Here is a 22,357-nt window from a genome sequence, read left to right on the forward strand (position 1 = left end):
TCACACGTTTTAATGCACTTAGTTGGAAATCTTTAACGATTTTAAAATGACATGAGATGAGGTACAGCCTGAGGGAGTCATGGTATGAAGACCAGACAGCAACCAGGTGTAAATCTATTCAGTTTACAAGCGTGTAAACACACAGCATTATTTCTGGGTATTGTATATATTTCTGCAGGTAAGTGGTCTATATGTAGACATTAGCGGGACTAATGCCTGCCTGCAAGTCCCCGGGAAGCCCTCGCTCCATCCTGAGGAGCCTGTTCCCGCTTTAAGCGGGGGCCTGACTCCTCCAAACGCAACACTCCCGCGGCAGCCCGGCTCGCCGTTGAGGGGCGGACCCGAGGCCGCCATTGCCGTAGCAACAGAACCCCGCGCGCGCACGGGAGCAAAGCGACCCTCGAGGCTCGCTGCGATTGGCTTTTTGTGCCTCGGGGGGCGGAGCCTTCCCCCCGCCTCGGCCCGAACACGTCCGGGTCAGCTGGTGCTTGGGAGGGGAAGTGCGCGCTTGGTGGCTACGGCGGGCAGGCGGCTCGGCGGGCAGTGAAGTCGCCATCATGTCGCGGGGGTCTATTGAGATCCCTCTCCGGGACACCGATGAGGCGAGTCGGGGGCTGGCGGGTGGCGGTAGCGTGGTCTGGACTCGAGGAGGAGGAAGGAAAGGGCGCGCTGTGTGTTGCTTGACGGGGCGCAGGCGGTAGTCGCTTTCTCTTCTAGTTGGGTCTCGGGCTCGAGGGAGACGGTCGCTCCCTTCCGTGAGCGGAAGAAGTTGCTTCAAACAGGTGTATTGCTTTGCGGAGAGAAATCGAAACCTCGGTTCACCTGGTGAACGGTGTCCACTATCTGCTAGCAATCATCTCTCTGTCCTTGCCTGGTGCCTTGGTGGTGGCGGAGAGCCGCGGGAGGCAGGCAGTCTATCCGGAATCTTTCGGTATCACACGTCGGTGAGGGAAGGGGCAGCCTCTTCTCCGATAATACATACTTAAAGCATATGCAACCCTCAGGAATGACGGCCCTGCTGGAAACAGTGTCTGATCTTCAGTTTTGGCTTGTGTATGGTGGCCTTGTCCAGCTGAATTCTCTCCCTAGTTCGTTAGATGCTGATTTTCCTGACCGCGCTGATTTGTAAATAGTGTGCATGTTCCTAAATCAGCATATAGACGCAGGTAACTATAAAGTTACTTCAGTGTGGGTTTAGAAATTTATTTAATTTTTCTTTAGTTAAGGTAGATTGTCACAAGCCAAGGTTAAAAACGCTTAAGAGAATATTTGGAAATTCACAGGTATTACAAAGTTTGAAGTTAAATCATTCCACAGCAGGTACTAAATTAATACTGTAGCTGAATAAGGTAATGAAACATACTGCCTCTAAGTTGAAGAATGTATTTTTGTGAGCATATGTATCTGTACTCCAACAAATTTCCATATAACTTCCATTGAGTTAAGTCTCAGAAAGGTATTTTGCCGTCTGGAGGCTACACGTTGGAGGGCTTTTTCTTCTGTGACAGAAATTTTGATGTCAGGTCTCAACATGAGTAGTTGTTCTTGGTGCTGCTGTTCGAGCCATGGCTAGGACTGCTTGGGTGCTGAAGTTCTGAATTAATCACTACAGATTGCTATAAAATCCTTTTTTTAACTGCCCTTTTTAACTTCTGTATTTATTTGCTGTGTTGGTGATGTCTATTTCTCATTAATAATTATTTTAGATTGTGAATGAGAGTTGCCCAAATTTTAAAACATCATCTGTCAAACAGGAGATTCAATAGTAGCAGAAATATTTTTGCTGGTACTCTCAAGTGTTATGTAGTCAAAACTATAAACCCATATAAACTGGATTGCTCTAATCCAGTCTTTGGAGAAAGAGTCCCTGCACTGGTAATAGGGGTACAAGCCTGGGTACAACAACTGCACCTCTTGCTGTAAAATTAAATTGCAATGTAGATGACTAATATGAAAGCATTTCTGCTTATTCTTTCTAACTAGTATCCGAAGTATGGAGCTGTCTTTTCTCTGACATTTGTGAAAAGCCGTCACTTTTGTTTGTACAGAATACAATACATTATCACTTCCTTCTTTGTTCGTAACCTTGTTTAAATACAAATAATTGTTTGGTTTGTGCTCTGAAATGTCCAGCTTCCTTTGAGCTCTATGATTGTTAATGCTTTGTAAAAAGAAAATCTGTATTGTTTGGTTCTAGGTTATTGAGCTTGACTTCGATCAGTTACCTGAGGGTGATGAAGTTATAAGTATACTGAAACAGGAACACACTCAACTGCACATATGGATTGCCTTAGCGGTTAGTATATATACAAATTATATATTTAAATATTATATTCAAATAAATAATAACTTTCACTTGCTTACTGTTATGACCAGGGATAACTGAACTCTACAGGAACTGAATGGAGTTATTCACTTGCTGGTTCTAGGCCAGATATTTTGGATTTGACATATGCATATAAAGATTTTAATTTCACCCTTTTTTTCTTGAAACAATGCTGCTTGAGGCCTGATTTTTAAGCTTGATTTTTTTTTGTGTGTGGGTTTTTTTTTTCCCTCAACCCATAGTTTTCTGGTTTGTGCCTTTGATTTTGCACTTCATAAAAGAGGAGGGTGCCATATCTATACCATAGATACGGTGAAATATGCAAAAAGTCAGAGAAGTTCAGAGGAAAACCAGTTCATTTTTCACTTATAAATAGCTGTAAGACTTGTGTTTTAATGTAAAAATACAAAGTTAGGATGATGACAGAAAAATATTTTGTGGTATTGGAATGCCTTTGTATGATTATCCATATGTTTATGTCTGATTTATCCCTACATTTATGTCTGATTTATATGTACATTTTGGAAAAAGAATCTGTGTAGCACGTAAAGCATCAACTTGATATATTACTTACTCTCTGGGGTAGTATTGTCTGATAAAACTATTTGTTTTATAGCTGGAATACTACAAACAAGGAAAAACAGAAGACTTTGTGAAGCTGTTGGAAGCTGCACGCATAGATGGTAACTTGGACTACAGAGACCATGAAAAAGATCAAATGACGTGTCTGGATACTCTGGCAGCGTACTATGTACAGCAGGCTCGGAAGGAGAAGAACAAAGATAACAAGAAGGAGCTCATCACACAAGCAACCTTGTTGTATACTATGGCTGACAAAATTATCATGTATGATCAGGTAAAAAAGTTTAAAAATACATATTTTTAAATTACCTAGTGATTGTAAAAAAAACAAGTATTGATTCACTAAAAGGAAAATAGAAATTGCTTAGGCTTTAAAGTCTGTTAGCGTAGCATATATAATCAAAACTTTGAAGTATCTGAAATGTGCGCTGTGCCACCAGAAATAATTATCTCTAGCTTGGGACACCTGATAAGCTATGTCAGTCAACTTTGGTTGGTTGGGGAGGAAGGATTGGTTGTTACTATTTTGATAATACGTGAACTTTAGAAGTGGATGATAAAGACCCTTCTTGTTTTATTTTTCTTCCTGATCTAAGATAAATAAATTAATCATAGAAAACATTATGGCATAGCCAGTTAATATTTCAGGTAGTCTAATTCTTCATATTTTACAAAGATAAATGTGTCACAATTTTTTTCCCTATCTAGAATCACTTGTTGGGAAGAGCCTGCTTTTGTCTGCTTGAAGGAGATAAGATGGACCAAGCTGATGCACAGTTCCACTTTGTGCTCAACCAGTCTCCAAATAATATTCCTGCCCTTCTTGGTATGAGTTTGTGGGTATTTGTGTAAAAGCTTGGTCTCTCCAGTTTTGGAATGAATCATGTGCTTAAGAAGAGTACATATGCGAGATGAAAATGCAATCAAGAAGTGTGCACTTTTGGCCAGAAGTACATGATGGAGATTTAAACTTGGGAGGTATATGTAGGTGAAAGAGCTAGGAAAAAGTATACTGTTAGCTAGCATCTTCTGAGACCCATGGGTATATATCCAGTCCAACTACTTGTATTTCCCTGATGGTGTAAGTGAAGCTGTAGACTCTGTTGAAGGTGACGATAATGACGATAACAGTAGTGATGAGCTGTAACACATGGATTTTAATTTCTTCATTAATTAATCTAGTTTTAGTAAGTGTCTTTCCTCTGGACCAGGAAGGAATTAAGTTTCTGCAGAAACCCATGAAAAAGTAAATTTAGTAACCTGGTATATTCCCATGTTTGATTTTTTTTTTTTTTTTTTTTTTTTTTTCCATAAGCTTGACATAGTCATAAATAATAAGTTGTAGTTGTCTGAATTTTCTGGTTTTAACTAACTTTTGAAAATCAGCACAGTACAACTTAAATACTTACGAGCTTCTGATTTGTAACTGCTTTGTTTATAGTTCTGATTTATTTGTAACTGGTATGTTATTAACAGGTAAAGCATGCATTTCTTTCAACAAGAAAGATTATAGAGGAGCCCTTGCCTACTACAAGAAGGCATTGCGTACCAATCCAGGTTGCCCAGGTAACAGAGAAAGTATTTGTGAGTGGAAATATTTGCTGTGCTTGCAAACTAACTCAAGTACTCCTAATTCAAATACCTAGGCTGTCAAAAAAAGACCCAACCCTCATTATGGAGGAGTTAAGGTGTTTGTTGAATTGTTCCTTAATTGTTAGAGAAGGTAGTTGTGTTTAGGAAAATTTCATTTTTTCTAATTATTACCTTTTGAAAATAATCATTTGAAAATGAGAAGACGTATGTAAGAAAAGTAAAAATTTTTGGGGAACTGACCTGTTCAAGACTTTTGCAGAATCTGTCTCTGAGCTCTTGGAATAAGGATTAAGAAAATTACATGTTAGCATTAATAGTGAAACAAGAGAGGAAAATTAAAATTCTGCTTATAGTACATGATGTGACCTTGCTTGTATATGATTTTTCTTAATGCAAAAATCTGGGAAAGCTATTAGTAGTGGCTGTAAAAGTGTTGCCTATGATTTGAAGATACTAGTTCAGGATATTTGCATTAGAATCATAAATACCCTAAAGTCTCTTGAGAGATGTGGTATACTTAGCCATAACCCATCTGAAAAAAATTTATTACAATGTTGATGTGTACACTATAGCCTGATTTAGTGCAAGAATCATTGCTACAACAGTGCATTTAGAAATGCAAGCCTTACCTTAGGTTAGACATAAGGAAGAAACTCTTTACTGTGAGGGTGGTGAGGTACTGGAACAGGTTGCCCAAGGAAACTGAATGCTCCATCCGTGGCAGTGTTCAAGGCCAAGTTGGATGGAGTCTTGGTTGACATGGTTTAGTGTGTGGTGTCCCTGCCCATGGCAGGGGGTTGGAAGTGGATGATCTTAGAGGTCCTTTCCAGCCCTATGATTCTCTGATTTACTCCCCTTTTTCACACAAACACACACTGCTGTTCATAAATGTCTGCATTCTTAGTTCACAAGCAGTCTGAAAGTGCAGTATGGTGTAAATTCTCTGTATTCATTTGATCATGGAAGTTAAAGGATGATAAACAGCATTTTGTTAGCAGTGAATCAGTTGATCATATGAGCTGACTTATTTGTCTGTGATTTCTGAAGGCTGTCTAGTCTTGGGTGAACTTACCCTGCGTAAGAAATTTCCAGTTCTTTGATCTGGCATTTTTTAAATGTCTTTATTTAACTTTTAAATAAATTTCCATAATAGCAGTTTTTTATTTACTTAGTATCAGTGTCTTTTGGAGATACTAGGCCAGTGTTCTGGGGTGGATGAAGAAACAGAGTCTTACTAATCTGTTAAAGTTAGTTTTGCTGCCAAATGTGGGAGGCTGCCTTTAAAACCACCAAGTAGTTAGATGGATTTACCAGTTTTAAAGAAATACTAAAAATTCTGCTTTTACTTCAGTTGATGTCCAGAATGTAAAAAAGAGTCTTAAAGTTGAAATTTTGGGATTCTTAATGGTGTCATTTTGCTCTCTAGCTGAGGTTCGTTTAGGTATGGGCCACTGCTTCGTGAAACTGAACAAGCTGGAAAAAGCTCGCTTAGCGTTCAGCAGGGCTCTGGAACTGAATTCAAAATGCGTTGGGGCTTTGGTTGGACTGGCTGTTCTGGAACTCAATAATAAAGAGGTGTGTCTGGCTTTACAAGAATCCATACTCTGTTTACTTCTTATCTGAAAAAGCAAACTTTTTATCCTTTGAAACTTAGTCCATGTTTTAAATGGGGCAATAACTTTTGTGGTTAAGTCATTTTAAGTCTGTGTCACTACTGAATGATGATACAGGTATATACTTGTTATGTGAGCGCCACATTCTGAATAGCTTTCTGCTGTTGTTAAAATCTTAAACTCTGTTTCTTGTAGAGGTGTTAAGAAAAGCAGTGCTAGGTTAACAATATTAATTAAAATAATAAAAATCCCTGGTGGGATATCTGTGTGAATTTATGTCACTGGAAAAAAAAAATCCAAAAGTGCTGATTTCAAAATATCACTCCTGAGATACAGTCCCAGGGGGTTAGTCCTGGGCTCTAAGGAACACAAGCTTTCAAACAAGTGTTAAAGATGTATTCAAGCTACATTGGCATGTATGCCACATGGTAAAACAGGGAGTAGGCAAGGAAAAATTATAACTAGGCTGATGAAACCACAACAAAGTGGTGATCCTACCTCTCCAGATGTTGTGTCACTACTAAAATACATATGCTCATTTATCTTGGTTGGGATCATAAGATCTGAGATGGGTAATCTGTGCTAAGGAAGTTATCAGTGGAGGATGAGACTTTTAAGTAATAAAAAAATACATATAAATAATTGTGTGTTGCTAAACTTTAGCGTTATGCTATCTGTAGAACACGTGCATCCTTAGAAAGGTCTTCTGTTAGCACAGACTGTCTGAAAATTACTTAGTTCATTGCTTCACAGGGGAGTGGGGAAAAAAAACAGCTGTGAAGACTTCCATCAAGAATTCCAAAATATATGGGTATGAGAGTTTTCTTTCCTAAAACTACGAAGACAACCAAAAATATTCTTAGGTCAGATTTTAATACGCAATTTTATGGGTGAGAAACTAATGAAACCTGATATCTTCCTTTCTGTTTTTTTCCGGAAGGTCTTTTGACCGAAGTCAAGGAATGAGCACACTTGCTTTAAGCTTTCAAAAGCTGTGATTAAAAGCTGAACCACCCAAATATGTTTTGTGTTCTTTGTAAGAAATGTATCATCTGTGCCTTTCTACTTGTGTTTTTACAACTTGTACTGTGTTTTTTCGCTGCCTGTTCGACTTCGTCTGATGTCTCAACCTCATAAAACCTGATCTGTTCAGTAAGATAGCTTTCTGCTGATAATAATTGCAAAGTAAAGCACAGATGTTACATGATTATTAGATACCATTTGTGGTGTTTCTGTTAAGAAATAAATACAGAATTAAGTTGACATGCTTGTGATACAGATTTCATGGGTGTTCCAAAAAAATGGCAACTATTTTATCAGTTATGAGTTTGAACTTGTTGGTGGGTCAAATTTGTATCCATGGAAAACTTTCTTTAAATTAAAATTTCTTCAGAAAAGGCTAAGTTGATATAATGATATCCCTGTGTAAATACTACAAACTTCTGCCATTTTCAGTTAGAACTTAAGTTCTAGTAGCTCTTAATTCAGCATCTGAAATTCTTGTTTAGAATTCAAGTGTGTGAGTATTTTCATTTCTCTGTTGAATGAATTGTGTAAAAGGCTGAAACTGACACCAAACAGGAGCGAGGAACATTGGACAGTAGAAGGAAGGATTTCGGGGTGTGAGTGTGAAATGTCAAAGGACACCATGATTAACGGTTGCACTTTATTTTTCCCTGCTCTCCTTTTTTCCATCCCTGTGTAGTGGCCTAATTTTCCATTTTCCATCTATATGCTGCAGGGAGAAAAGCTAATAGCTGAATTTACTTTTTATGTGAACCCAGCAAGGTTTTGTCAGATTTCTTGAAGCAGTGCAGACTGAAGAATAGTTTTGAAGGTGTTAATAAGATACAGCTATTGAGATGCAGCTAATATCTGTCAATGTTTTATTTAGGCTGATTCCATCAAGAATGGTGTTCAACTCCTCTCTAGGGCTTACACAATTGATCCCAGTAATCCAATGGTGTTGAATCACTTGGCTAATCACTTCTTCTTCAAGAAGGTAAAAAGTCTATGGAATTTTATAGTTGAATACTTGATAACTCTGAACAGCAAGGATTCTGGTGTTAGATTCAGTCTCATTTCATCAGGCAAAGTGGTGTCTAATATGGAACTGTTAATCTAGGTGGACAAGTGTAAATTGTGTGTAAATGTTTTTCAAGAAAGCCAGAAAACGGTACACTTATTTCTTAATTCAAGGTGGCGTTTGTGTCCTGAATGCATTTGGGGGTTTTTGGTTGGTCTTTTTTTGGTTTGGGTGTCATCCCACCTGATTCCCCCTAGCCATCCATGCTTTAAAATATGAGATAGAGAAAAAACAAAACAATAACCACTAAATGTCATAATTTAATCAGTGCTATGGCTAAAGCTTTCTTGTCTTTTCAAGCTATCCTTGTTTAAATAATAAATCACTTCGCCATAAATAATGAAGGTTTTTAAATTTCATTTAACTTCCTTTTTTTCAGGACTATGGTAAAGTACAACACTTGGCTCTTCATGCTTTCCATAATACAGAAGTTGAAGCGATGCAGGCAGAAAGTTGTTATCAGCTGGCTAGGTCTTTTCACGTACAGGTAGGGCAATTTTTTAAAAGCATCCTTTGAGATTACAGTTAAAATATGTGTTACGAAAGTTTATACAAAGCTTACCTGTGAATACACTACCTGTCATTTATTCACTTCTTTTAAACAGGAAGATTATGATCAAGCTTTCCAGTATTATTACCAGGCCACTCAGTTTGCTTCATCTTCTTTTGTACTTCCATTTTTTGGGTTGGGTCAAATGTACATTTATCGAGGGGACAAAGAGAATGCATCACAATGCTTTGAAAAAGTTTTGAAAGCCTATCCTAACAATTATGAGACTATGAAAATCCTTGGATCTCTTTATGCGGCTTCAGAAGATCAGGAGAAACGGGACATTGCAAAGGTAAGTTTTGCTTCTGCCAGCATTGTCCTTTTACATACAATAGTGGAACTTGAAATTCAGACTGTATCTTGTGTTGCATGAAACTCAGGATTACTTGGCTGTAGGTGTAGAATATTTAATATTGGTTGTCATGAGAGAGATCCTCTGAACTGTGGGGAGTCACCACTTCTGAACAGAACTGAGGCTCCTACTGGGCTCTAGCTAAAGCAAGTCCAGGAACTTAGAGGAACCCCAGCCTCATGCTTGTATTTAGTAGTACGAAAAGGGCAGAATTCTTCCTATACATGTTAAAATTCTCTGAAGATGGTAAATTAGCCAGTGATTTCCAATGAAACTGTTTTTAAAATCTCAGGTAAATAAATGCAAAGAATCATAGACATCACTGTTAAACTAGTTTCTCATGTTGGTATAGTAGTTTCTGTTTCTCTGACACTTTAAGCTTAAGAAAATATGTACACATAAGGTGTTATGTTCTACAGGAAAAAATAGTTACAAAGAAAGGAAACTAATGCAATTTTTTGTGACCAAATTGTGCAGATGTTTAGGATAGTTTCTTTTGCAGTCTGTTACATCTTTTTAGTATTAAGGTTAATACCTTTACTCTTTTGATTTTAATTTTTTTTCCTTTAAACAGTTTGTCCACAAAGAGGCATAATTGTTTTCTGCTGGTTTTCAGGGGCATCTAAAAAAAGTCACAGAACAGTATCCTGATGATGTAGAGGCATGGATTGAGCTAGCCCAAATTCTAGAACAGACAGATATACAGGTATTTATTAATATACATTGGGTAAATTGTGTGCTTTTCATAACAGCATGCAGAGCTCATTCTCTTAATGCTTTTATCCATTTTCTCTCTCCTTGTGAAGGGTGCACTGTCAGCCTATGGTACGGCTACACGCATTCTTCAAGAGAAAGTACAGGCTGATGTCCCACCAGAGATACTCAATAACGTGGGTGCTTTGCACTTCAGGCTGGGAAACCTGGGAGAAGCAAAGGTATATAATTACTCTGAGTTGAGTTTCCTTTAAGAATATTCTGGAATGCTTCATTCTTTTTTCTTTTTATACTTCAGAAATATTTTTTGGCATCACTGGATCGTGCGAAAGCAGAAGCTGAACATGATGAGCATTACTACAATGCTATCTCTGTAACAACGTCCTATAACCTCGCCAGACTATATGAGGCTATGTGTGAATTTCATGAAGCGGAAAAGCTGTATAAAAACATTTTAAGAGAACATCCTAATTACGTTGATTGTAAGAAACATTTGATATTTTATTTGCACAGTCCTCCTTACAATACCCCAAAACCTTCCCATTTTCTTTGTCTTCTGGTGTCCTTATATCTGTCTTCACTTTATTCCATAGCAGTTTTGGTTTTTTTTGTTGTTTTTTTTAAGGCCAGCATCATCCTTACAGTCTAATCTTGAGCTTTAAGCCTTCTAATTATTAGGTAAATCATGCTATACTCCAGAAATCTGGCAATATTAGCTTCTCTAGATTTGCATGCCTTTGCTTACTTGCTCCGCACCCCCACCAAAGCATTAGCGTCTCAGCACTCAGGTGCAGTCAAGGCCATCGAATTGATATGCCCAGGCTCTGTAGCTCTACCTACGTGGGTGGAAATGGAGACCCTGTGGGAGAATCACTTTATGTCTTGGACCTTTACCTTCCTTCAGGGATGAAGTGTTGTTGAGGGTCTCAGCACAACTTCTGTGGTGCACCTGTTTTTAGTCCTCACTCAGCTTTTTGTCTTGCCCCCAGGTAGCTGCCATGTAATATTTTCTGCAAAGGTGAGGTGGTAGCCCTTGCTCAGCAATCTGCAGCACACTATGCCGAGCCTAATCTATAGCCCTTTCCCTACTTGTTTTCCATTTTCACTTTGCTAGCTGGTACTCTTCTCAAAGCTTGTGGAGATGGGAGAGCTGTTTAAATTGAAGAGCAGAAAATGATGTAACTGATGTATCCTTTCTTTGAGGTTTCTCAATTGTCTTTAACTTAGGAAACCAATTAAAAACATTTATATTACTTTAACTGTTAGAAATCTGCAACTTCTTTATCACTACTGTGGATGAGCATTCCTCTTCACGTGGTGTGTCTCAATATGAATAGAATATGGAGGATGTCTTAATGTTTGCTGTCCTTAGCTGATCAAGGAAAAAACTGCATTTGAAATTCTTTGTTTGAGATGACTTTAACCTGTTTCCTGAGTTTTATATTATTTTCTATTTTTATTTTAGGCTACTTACGGTTGGGAGCTATGGCTAGGGATAAAGGAAACTTTTATGAGGCTTCTGATTGGTTTAAAGAAGCACTTCAGATAAATCAGGTTTGTAACCTTTTAAGTGTTTAAGGTTTTAAAACACTTGAAATGTTAACAACTTAAAATTTTATTTTCCTTTTGTTGCATCTTCATTTTGTTTGTTCATATGAATTAGGATGGAACTACTGTAATCTGCTACGTGCTTTGGTTTTTAGGGGTTTATTTTTTTGTTTGTTTTTTTAGTATGGAATTCTATTAAAGAAAAACAGCATTTTATACTTGGAAAATTGAGCTTGCAGGCAAAACGGTGCTTTTGCAACTTAGAGTGTTTTTTATTTTTTTATTTAGGACCATCCGGATGCCTGGTCTCTGATTGGCAACCTTCACTTGGCTAAACAAGAGTGGGGTCCAGGACAGAAGAAATTTGAAAGAATATTGAAGCAGCCCTCCACACAAAATGATACTTACTCCATGCTGGCTCTTGGCAATGTCTGGTTGCAGACTCTTCATCAACCCACAAGAGACAGAGAAAAGGTAATAGGCGTCTTTCTGCCCTGTGTATGGTTTTATTTAATTTTTATATGCTGTTAGCTACTCTTGATGCCTATTTGGCATCTTATAGTACACAAAACCTCCGTGTAGATCTTGCAATACCCTACTACAGAAATGAGTAATAATTGGGGTATTTTTTTTTTTTTTCCTGCAGGAGAAGCGTCATCAAGACCGTGCATTAGCAATCTACAAGCAAGTACTCAGAAATGATCCAAAAAATTTGTATGCTGCTAATGGCATAGGTGAATATTAGACTCTGTTTTCCTTCAGAGGTGTTGATATTCTTATATTTCATGCTTTAATGTAGAATTGATTTTGCAGGCCCTGAATGCTGCAAACTGGAGCACAGGAAAGAATAGCTTTTGCATGGCAGCTGTCACACTTAGTTTTTGATGGGTAACTTTATTCAGGCAATGTTTCATTTTCTTTGGTAGAAGGACATAGTCCATGAACCTGGAAGCTTATGATGTACATATTACTTTCCCCTTAGGAGCTGTCTTGGCACACAAAGGATATTTCCGTGAAGCTCGTGATGTTTTTGCCCAAGTGAGAGAGGCAACAGCAGATATCAGTGATGTGTGGCTGAATTTGGCACATATCTACGTAGAACAGAAACAGTACATCAGTGCTGTGCAGATGGTAACATCTCTAAATTGGACTACGTAATATGTTGGGTTAGATGATTTCTGGATGTTTCTCTGCTGTCCTAGCAGCTGCAAAAGTTTCTGATTAACATTTTAACAGGGTAAAGGTCTGATTCTAGCTTGCCATTGGCTGTCAAGTCTAGATGTAAAAACAAACTGCCAAATGTGGGTAAGGGGTTACAAAGCACCTCCCAGCTTGTAGAAATTTTTTATTTTTTTTTGGTAGCAGAGTCAAACCATAATTGGCTTAGCATTACGGTCTTTGAATTACGTTTTAGTTGGAGAGATTTCAGTCAGTATAGTTACTGTATGTGATTTAAATTCAGATGTTAGTGAAGTAAGCAAATACAGTTTTCTGCTGGAATTTTTTAATAGCAACACTTCCTATTTTTGTTCTTGATAATGATTGTATAAATAACAGTCAGAGATGTCTGAAGAACTCTATGTGCCATGATTTCCTTCACCACGGTTAACATCACAAGGTAATTGATGTTGGAAGAAGTGTGTTGATGTCATCTAGTTCAACCTGCTTAAGCAAGCCAGCTTCCAAGTATCAACCTCTTGTAACTCAATTGACTCAATTAGTTGATCAAAAGCATACAAGTAAGCGTACAAAAACAGAAAGAAAAAAAAAAAAGGAAAAATACCTAACAAACAAATTGTGGGACATGACAGAAGCTCAGAACAAATGTGTTTCAGTAAGACTGATTTCACATTGAGGTTCAAAAATACTTAATTCAGAGGCATCTTAAAGCTTTTTGTGATGGTTATGAGGAAGAGATGCTGGAGCCTTTCTTACCTGATCAAGACCTGAGTAGTTGCTATCCTCCAGTGAACAAGTTCTGGTAACAAAATCAGATTCGTTCTGTTGTGTTTGAATGGGGTCTGTTTTCTTAACACCTTCTGACTTTTATTGACAAAGAGCCTAATGAAAAGTCTAATTTTAGCAATGTTTAACCAGTCAGTTACAGTGGGAAACTGGGTATCACTTTCACCTTTTGATTTGTTCAAAGAATGCTGTATTCACTTACTAATGTGTTTAAGTAAAACTGTTAAATAGAAATGTGTTTATTCACTGAGGTGTTTTGTTCACTGGGTTCTGCTATGCAGTCAGTACAAGCAACAGTATTGGACTCAAAGGGAAATGAATTGGATTTAATACCCTAGCTTAACTGCAGCCACAACAACTACCCTAGTGAGTTCTCTGCCATAAAACATACAAATCTGGGGAAGACTTAAGCTAAATACAAAATCTTTTACAATAAAGCTGAGTGAAAATTGTCCGCTCACAAAACAGTGCGGTTCAAGAGTAGCGACTTCAGGCTTTACGGTTCAGGGCACTTTCTGTATTTGAGCTGGAAATAAAAATTACTTTGTATTTCTACTATTTTAGAAGTTTAGAAAGGTTGAATGATCCCTTGAGAAAAGAGTATGTCAAACAGCAGATGCTCGTTAATGAAAAGGAAATGTTTCATCACTGCTTGAAGCTTTAATTCTAGCTCCACAAAATCTATAGTGACAAGTCTAATTTTACATTTTAGAACAACCAGACACCCCTTGGCATGCCAAGTTACTCAGCTAGGTGGAGAAGACAAATCTGATGTTGATTTATCAGAAGAGCGTGGGTTTTTTTAACTAATTGCATCAGATATACAGAGTTACTATATTAAATATATTTCAATTTGTATCGTCTCTTGTATGAATAAAGAAGATAGACTTCCACATACTGCAGAGAATAACTGAGTGCTCTTAAAATGAGTCAGGTTTGTTGATTTTATTACAATAGATGGTACTTGTAACTGTATTTTAAGACCTGCAGAACCTCCTGGACTGCTGCCAGTTTCCAGAAAAATCAGGGTTCTGCTATGGAATAGCAGAAACAATTTTCTGACCAGTGAAAAGGAAGCATCCATTTAGCAGAACATGCTGCTTAAAAAAAAGAAAACAAAAGGCAATAATTTAGTGTGTTGTCCATTAATAGGAATGGTTTTTAGGAATAGCAACAGTTGCTGGAGTTAGCTCACTAAAATAACCATTGTCACCTCTTAATTTGGTTTTTTTTTTTTTTGGTCTCATTTCAGTATGAAAACTGCCTCAGAAAGTTCTATAAGCATCAAAATACAGAAGTATTGTTATATTTGGCCCGGGCTCTTTTCAAGTGTGGCAAATTACAGGAGTGCAAACAAACTTTGTTAAAGGTACAAATATAAACCAACATGTCATGTGTGTCTTTAAATTCAGTAGTGTGGGATTGAAATGATGATGCTTGTTCTCTGTAGCATGTTTTTAAAGCATGGTTTTCATTGACAGGCCAGGCATGTAGCGCCAAGTGACACAGTCCTTATGTTTAATGTGGCTTTAGTGCTACAAAGACTAGCTACTTCTGTCCTGAAAGATGAAAAAAGCAATCTAAAGGAGGTCCTTAATGCTGTGAAGGAACTGGAGCTAGCCCACAGGTAAAGATGACTTATTTCTAATTATTAAAATTTATTTTGTTGTTCTTTTACTGTGAATTTGCATTATACATCTTAAGTCTGGTTAGAAGAGCAATCATCTTCTGTGAAACACTATGCAGTTCTGGAGTTTCTAGCAGGAAAAGAAGGACTGGGCCTGACAAAACTGTGCATTCAGGCTTTGTGCTGGAGCCAGCTGTGTTTGGCCAGGTGGCCAAAATGTATTTCTCAAAGTGTTTTATATTACTGTGACCAAGATGTACTTCTTCCTGGAAAAGAATAGTTGAAAAAAATGTTGAAAATATTCAGTCAATACTCTTTACTACTTTGATGATTTCCTTCAAAACAAACTATAAGGTTCAAAACAATATCTATTGATATAAGTCATTTAGTTAATGACTGATAATCCTTGACAACTAGTTTCACACTCCTTTTGCCAAGTAAAGCCAAACTGTTTTCATGGCTTAAGAACAGAAGCAGTTCCTTAAGTATGTTTCAGATCTTTTAGTTCTCTGAAAATGTGGTCAGAAAACTGAATAATCCAATGTAATAATCGCTGTCATTGAACAGGAAGTTTCAGTCATTTATTCTGCTCCTAGGTGTAGCTGGTGTAGCTGATGTTTGCTTTATGCATTTTTAGCTCTTGTTTTTATGTGGAGGGTAGATACTGCTTTTCAGTAATTTTGTCAAGGCAAGCCTTTCATACAAGCAAGCATTTCACAATTCTAGTGCTTTACGTAATGCAGACTAAACGTTTGAACACAAATTCTAACTTGAATTCAAGTTAGAAGCTTGTTATTTATTATCTTGAGAAAGTTGCGTGAAAGCCTTTATTTTTACCCATTAACTAAAAATTCAGATACCTATCACATCTTGGAAAATATGTTCTGTAATCTAAAACTTAAGCAAGGAATTACTTTCTTCATATGCACAAGAATTTGAATTCAGAGTAGCACAAAATCAGGTCATTTAAAATTTCTTTGGAATGTGGGAGGAAACTGTCAACCTTGAAAATTAGAAAGCTGTTTTCCTTTAAATGGGTTGGAGAGACTGCTTTCAGAACTCTGGTCATCATAGCTTGCCCATCTACTTGAAGGCTTGTTACATTCACAAGAGCCTGTCAGGTAGGTTCAAGGAGCCTGTTCAAGAAGGATTTATTTTTTTTTAAATTTTCTTTCCTTATGCTGGTTTCAGGCACTTAAACTATGACAGATAAGGAATAAATCTGCTGGGGTCACCAATGTACTCATTGTTTGGAAGCAGTAAATGAAATCTTAAGATTTAAGATTAATAAGACAGAATGTTTCTGTCTTCTTGTTCTGCTCTGGAGTGGTTTTAAATGTTTCACGTTTGGAGAACTTTGAATCTACTTTTACACTGTTGTACTAAGAGGGGCTGCATATAGGGAAAATCGGTGAGGTTTCTTCATCTGCTGAGTTTTAGAGGATTGTCATTCAGGAGTAAATGCTTTGTTTTAAGGCAAAATTGCAATAAACATGTAAGTAAAGCCATATTTGCTTAGTTTTGTTTGTTGTTTTCTTCTCCAGATACTTCAGTTACTTGAGTAAAGTAGGTGATAAGATGAGATTTGATTTGGCACTTGCTGCTACGGAAGCCAGGTAAAAAAGCCCCAGACAACTAAACCACAAACAAATCCTTCATTCAGATACCAAGTGGAATATTTTTGTCTAGGTTGGTTTTTTTTTCATGCTAAAACTGGATTCCTAAATTTCAAATGGGTATTTCTTAGAACAGTAGAAATACAAGTGCAGGATTCCTCCCTATTCCTGTCTTCGCTTTCTAACATTTTTGTGTTGCCTATGGGCCTCAGCTTGTGGTGTCTGCTATTAGCTAGAGCCTGCAAAATATGACACCGCTTTAATGGCAGAATTTCCATCAATGAAAGTGCAGAGACGTTTACTTAAACATCTCTAGTCTTCACTGTTTTGACTTTAAACTTGGTAATCGAACAATGAGATTGATTTCATGGAGGTTTTTTGCGGTAGTTCATGGGTGGTAGCATGGGACGGTTACTGAAACATGAGAAGGTTTTGGTTTGCAGAGACTAGTCTGCTTTAACTTTTGCTCAGGGTAATGAGCTTGTACACAAGCCTACTCAAACCATTTTCACTGTAAGCTTATATCTTAGGGTTTCGCTCAGTATGTCCTAAGTTTCATTCATTGCACATTCTTCTAAGATTTTTTTTATAGCCGTATGCAAGTAACATCTGTTGGCTGTCATGCACTGGGCATCTTAAATGGGCATCGTTAAAGCACTTTATAGATGGAAGAAAATTGTAATGTTAAAAGAACTCTCATTGTAATGTTAGCTAAAAGGGTATTGAAAGTACCTTCCTTTAATGTTTCATGAGGCTTGAGCACTTTATGCACAGTTGGGTATTTTTAAGATAGAATTTTTACCTACTTTCCTGCTTGTATTTGTTAGTATGTTGTGGTTACATACAAGTTGTTATTAACTGTACTTCTGAATCTGTCCGAATTAGTTGGGATGATTCTTTTGATGTTCATGTGGGTTTTTTTCTGTATACGAACTGGCTAATTTTTAAGCACAAAGCAATATGTTCTAGTATTGTATACTGCAAGAAAAATTAGCTTACTAGAAAGTGCTTAATTTACTTAAAATCTGTACTACTCTTATGTTATGCAATTTTGTAGCTTTTTTTGTTTGTTGGTGATATGAACATACTGTTGTGATGCATGCCTTTTATAAGACTGTTTATTCTTGTAGTATGTGTCTGTCACCTTCCTTTACTTGAAAACATTGCATGTTACAGGCAATGCTCTGATTTACTAAGTCAAGCCCAGTACCATGTAGCTCGGGCACGCAAGCAGGATGAAGAAGAGAGGGAGCTGCGTGCAAAGCAAGAGCAAGAAAAGGAGCTGCTTCGCCAAAAACTACTTAAAGAACAGGTTTTATTCTGTTATATTCATATACTAAGTATGCTTTATATTCATATACTAAGTTTGCTTTACTTTTAAAAAGTATACATACTACAATTACATAAGCTGTTGTTGCTCTGTGGTGGTACCTGGCATTACAGATAAAACATCTAGTAACCATTTTTCTTATTTACAGTAAGAGCTAGCAGAGAATGTTACAGCTGACAGGTGGTAACTGTTTCTTCCCCATAGTCTCAGAACTAGATTTTTATTTTTATAATGAAATAAAATTAGTTCCCCAGAAGCTCTGCCACCAGATTTCTGTACTGACAGGCTGGGTGAGGAAGCACTTGGTGCAACAGCCCTTGCAGACTTTTGCCTACTCTAGCATGGGCTTGTAGAAAACAACTTTTTTTTTATTTTCCATGTGGACCTTCTGCTATGACATAGTCTGTCAAAAGTCAGCTTCCCAATTTCTTGTCAGCAAATCACTTGTATGCCTGTGATTATAATCACCACAATGCTGCATATACAGTAGTAATATTTTGTTTTCTCTTTGTTTCAGGAAGAGAAGCGTCTAAGAGAAAAAGAAGAACAGAAGAAACTTCTGGAACAAAGAGCTCAGTATGTGGAGAAAACCAAGAATATTCTGATGTTCACTGGTGAAGTAGAAGGATCAAAGGAGAAAAAACGTGGCGGTGGAGGCAGGGTAGAACACAATGCTTTTTTTCCCTTTTTTAAAATTTCTTTTAATTTCTTTCATTTTCACCTCTTTATATATGGTCTCTTGCAATAGCACAGGTCTTTAATTTCAAGATCCTGGGTGCTGCTGAGTGAAATTGCATGGGTTTAATACTGAGATTTAAAGTTCCAGCATGGAGGCATCCCAAAATCTGCCCTATTCAAATGTTAAAATAACAGAAGATGATTATTTTATTATGTGTGAATTTGGAATCAGTTCCTAAATTATATCAGTTTAGAGACTATGGGAAAGTTGGCATAAGAATGTCTGCATTTTCATATCTTTGAAAATGTGTTCAGATAAAGTTCCTATTTTGAATTTTTTTTTTGACAGCTTTTTAACTGGAAGGTGAATAATGGGCTGTAATATGGGGCTTTTATTTATTATAGCGTTCCAAAAAAGGAGCAGGGGAATTTGATGAGTTCGTCAATGATGACAGTGATGAAGATTTGCCCATATCTAGAAAGAAAAAGAAGAGGAAGGGCAGTGGAAGTGAACAAGATGGGGAAGAGGAGGAGAGTGAGAGGAAGAAGAAGAAGAGGAGGAGGTAACTGATGCTTTAGACTTCTCTGAAACTGAGTAACACGTGATAAACTGGACTTTCTTGAGACTATATTTCTGCATGTGTTAAGTTTTTCTGTGATGTTACGCCTTAAATCCTATAAAATATGTTTCTGTTTAAGACCCCAGAAGACAGATGAGGGGAGTGATGATGAAGAACATGAAAATGGTCCAAGACCTAAAAAACGACGTCCACCCAAAGCAGAGAAAAAGAAGGCTGTAAGTTAAACCCTGAGTAACTGCATCACTTTCTAAGTATGCGTTTGAAATTAAGCATTACTCTTGTCAAGAGATTTATTTAATGTTGAAAATTACAAAACTTCATGTTGTAACTGCCTTTGAGCTTATTTTTATTCTCCTTCACTGCTGCTATTGCTGCTTCAGGGATAAATAGGATATTTCTGAAGTCATCTAGAATTAAGTGATTGTAAATGGAAAATTCTTACAAGCATGTTTGGTTTTCTGAGTCTGTTTCTACATTTGGTCTGTACTTTAACCAGCCACATGAACAAGCAACCCATTTTTTTTTTTTTCTTATCCCCCTCTATAGCCCAAACCAGAACGTCTGCCTCCTTCAATGAAAGGGAAAATCAAATCAAAAGCCATCATTTCATCAAGTGATGATTCTTCTGATGAGGATAAACTCAAAATTGCTGATGAGGGGTGAGAACCTTAATTAACTTTGTACTGAAGTTTCAGTGCATGCTTTCAGTAGGAGCTGCAATATTAATAAGGCAATGAGAAGGTTATGAGAAGCTTTTCATTGTAGTCAGAGCATCACTTTCCATTGGTGATTAATGGCACTCGTTCAGATAAAGCAAGTGTTACTCAAATCCAGGTGTCTCATTTTGTTTTTAAGCTGAAGATAACATCTTTTAATTGCTTTTGTCTTTTTTTTTTTTTTTTCCCCTTACAGACGTGCTAGGAATAGCAACAGTGATTCAGATGATGGGGAACAGCAGCACAGTAAGCCCATTGTTTCTGATAGTGATTCTGATAACAGAAACAAATCTGGTAGTGAGGCAGGTAGTCCGAGAAGGTCCAGTGTCCACCCATCTGAGGAAGACTCTGACAGTGACAGATCAGCCAGAAAAAGGAGGCAGTCAGATTCGGAGCAGTCTGACAATGAGTCTGTGCAGTCGGGGAGAAGTCGTTCTGGTGGTTCAGAAAATGAGTCTCGCCCAGCTTCTCGCAGTGCTGACTCGGACAGAGATTCTGAGAGAGGATCTGACAACGAGGGTTCTGGCAGAGGATCTGCTAACGAATCTGAACCAGAAGGATCCAATGATGAGGGGTCTGAAGGTGGTTCAGATGACAGTGATTAGATCTGAATTAGAGACCATCTTTTAAGAATGTTCCTGTAAATATATTTCAGTTGTAGGGGAAAATCTGATTTTTATATTTGAAAACTGTGATTTAAAAAACCTTTAATGTTTTAGTAGACTGTTGTGAGACCTTCCTGTGGTTCTTTCTGTTAGCAACTGATGGATGTTTCTAAGTTGGCTTATGGTATATTCTTCAATTAAAACTGCTGTAAGTGAACGGAATCCCTGTACTATAATCGGCACACCAAGGATGGAATGCATGTAAAAACTATGGAACATAACATCTCTGCTTAGGTGGTTCCAGTGTGACTAAAACTGTGTGTTCTGTGCTTGTACATGCATAGATGGATCTTTAAATCTTACCAAATGGAACAAAGAGCTGTGATACTTCTCTTTTTCCTCTTTCTGAGTAAAGGTCAATACGGGGGTTTTTCTTACTTTCTATTAAAGAATACATTTGCCATGATGCAACTCTTTGTGTTTACAAGAATTTGTTCTTTTCCTTCTGTTTTTGTGTTAAATCAGTTGAAAAGATGCAGATACTAAAGAAATTTTGTAAAGTAACGATGTTGATGAAGTATTTAAATTGGCAAGTTAAAAAAAAAAAACCAGATTTAGAGAACTCTGTATTACTTGAGAAGGGTAAAGCTGCTGGTATCACAATAAACTGTTGCTGCTTATTTACTTTGATTGATTTATTTTTATTTTAAAATGTTAAATTTGACAAATCTGTTTTGAGGAAGTAGTTTTACCTTTATTTTAGCTTAATTATGTGGCTTTTGGAATGAAGTACTTTCATGTAATGTGTACAGGAACAGTAGTGGCAAATGGTTGTGTTGTAGACTGAAGTGCATCTGATTTCTCCCTGCAGCTCTGAAGAAGTCAGCATTTCGTGCCAGTTCTAAAAATTTTTTTTCTAATCTTTTCATTGGTCAAGTCCTATGTTAAGCATTTGCTAAGAGAATATTATGTAGATCTGGGTAGTGGTTTCTACTGTTTTTAATTGCCTGTACAGCCGCAACTCTGTTGCTCTGTTTTTAGAAGGTCTAGATGGTCCCTGCTGATACTTCACTTGAAGTACTAACTGAATGCTAAGTTTCCCATGGTGCTATTTCTAGTTTGCTGTGAGCATTAGCTGTTCTTATTGTGTAAGGGAGTTTTTCATGTGTTTATGGGCTGCTGGTAACCATAGCAGACAAAGCAGAATGTAGAACAGTTGAGATGTCTCTCTTCATGGCTCTCTTTGGTATCAAGTTTCTGTATGTGGTGTTACCTTAAACTTAAATGCTTGGTAACATTAGAGTAGAAGAACAGCTATCGTGCTTGTCATGAATGTTAACTCAGTCTTCTTGCTGATATAGTCATTTAGGTGGAAGACTTGTGACAGTCTAAGACTGGAAGCTAGATAACTTTGAAAACATGCACCTGAGGAAAATTTGTGGCTCTTGTAGGAAGTGATTCTCCTGTCAAGAGAATTATGACACAAGTGCGCACCTTTTCCAGAATCACAAAGAAGCAGTGGATAAATGAGGTATGTAAGCTTGATGTGCCACTACTTATGAAGCTATGAAGTGTGAGGAAATCAGTACAACTAAGGAGAATTAATACACGCAAGGTGAAATAAGTGGAGCAGTGGCAAGTATGAGAGTAACTCGTTATTAACAACAGGAAGGAAAAAAATGTATAGTACTTACCATGGGATCTTAGAAACTTTTCTGTCCCAAATATGTCTCCACTATCTTAGCCTTTTCTATCATGTTATTAATCATATCTTTCTCTTGAAAGGTCTAAAGGTCTTGGTTTGGTGCTGTACATAGGAGAACATATTTTCTGTAGGTAAAAGTTCGCTCTAGGCGAAATGCTGAGTGGGTCTTC

General features: G+C 37.3%; 1 protein-coding gene across 1 annotated transcript; it reads left to right on the top strand.

Moving 5' to 3' along the window:
• Nucleotides 1–447: 447 nt before the first annotated feature.
• Nucleotides 448–21,166, top strand: CTR9 (CTR9 homolog, Paf1/RNA polymerase II complex component). Its single transcript, XM_062620145.1, has 25 exons — nucleotides 448–602; nucleotides 2,198–2,296; nucleotides 2,943–3,182; nucleotides 3,617–3,734; nucleotides 4,385–4,474; nucleotides 5,928–6,076; nucleotides 8,009–8,116; nucleotides 8,580–8,687; nucleotides 8,806–9,042; nucleotides 9,719–9,808; nucleotides 9,909–10,037; nucleotides 10,115–10,298; nucleotides 11,282–11,370; nucleotides 11,653–11,838; nucleotides 12,011–12,098; nucleotides 12,347–12,495; nucleotides 14,582–14,698; nucleotides 14,811–14,956; nucleotides 16,501–16,572; nucleotides 17,749–17,884; nucleotides 18,420–18,563; nucleotides 18,986–19,143; nucleotides 19,280–19,376; nucleotides 19,708–19,820; nucleotides 20,074–21,166. The coding sequence occupies exons 1-25, from the start codon at nucleotides 558–560 to the stop codon at nucleotides 20,480–20,482; spliced, it is 3,501 nt and encodes a 1,166-aa protein (XP_062476129.1). The 5' UTR covers nucleotides 448–557; the 3' UTR covers nucleotides 20,483–21,166.
• The last annotated feature ends 1,191 nt before the right edge of the window (nucleotides 21,167–22,357 follow it).

The sequence above is a fragment of the Pezoporus occidentalis genome, unplaced genomic scaffold, assembly GCF_034315485.1.
Source record: "Pezoporus occidentalis ecotype Australia unplaced genomic scaffold, CSIRO_AGI_Poc_V1 ctg22, whole genome shotgun sequence".
NCBI classification, from domain to species: domain Eukaryota; kingdom Metazoa; phylum Chordata; class Aves; order Psittaciformes; family Psittacidae; genus Pezoporus; species Pezoporus occidentalis.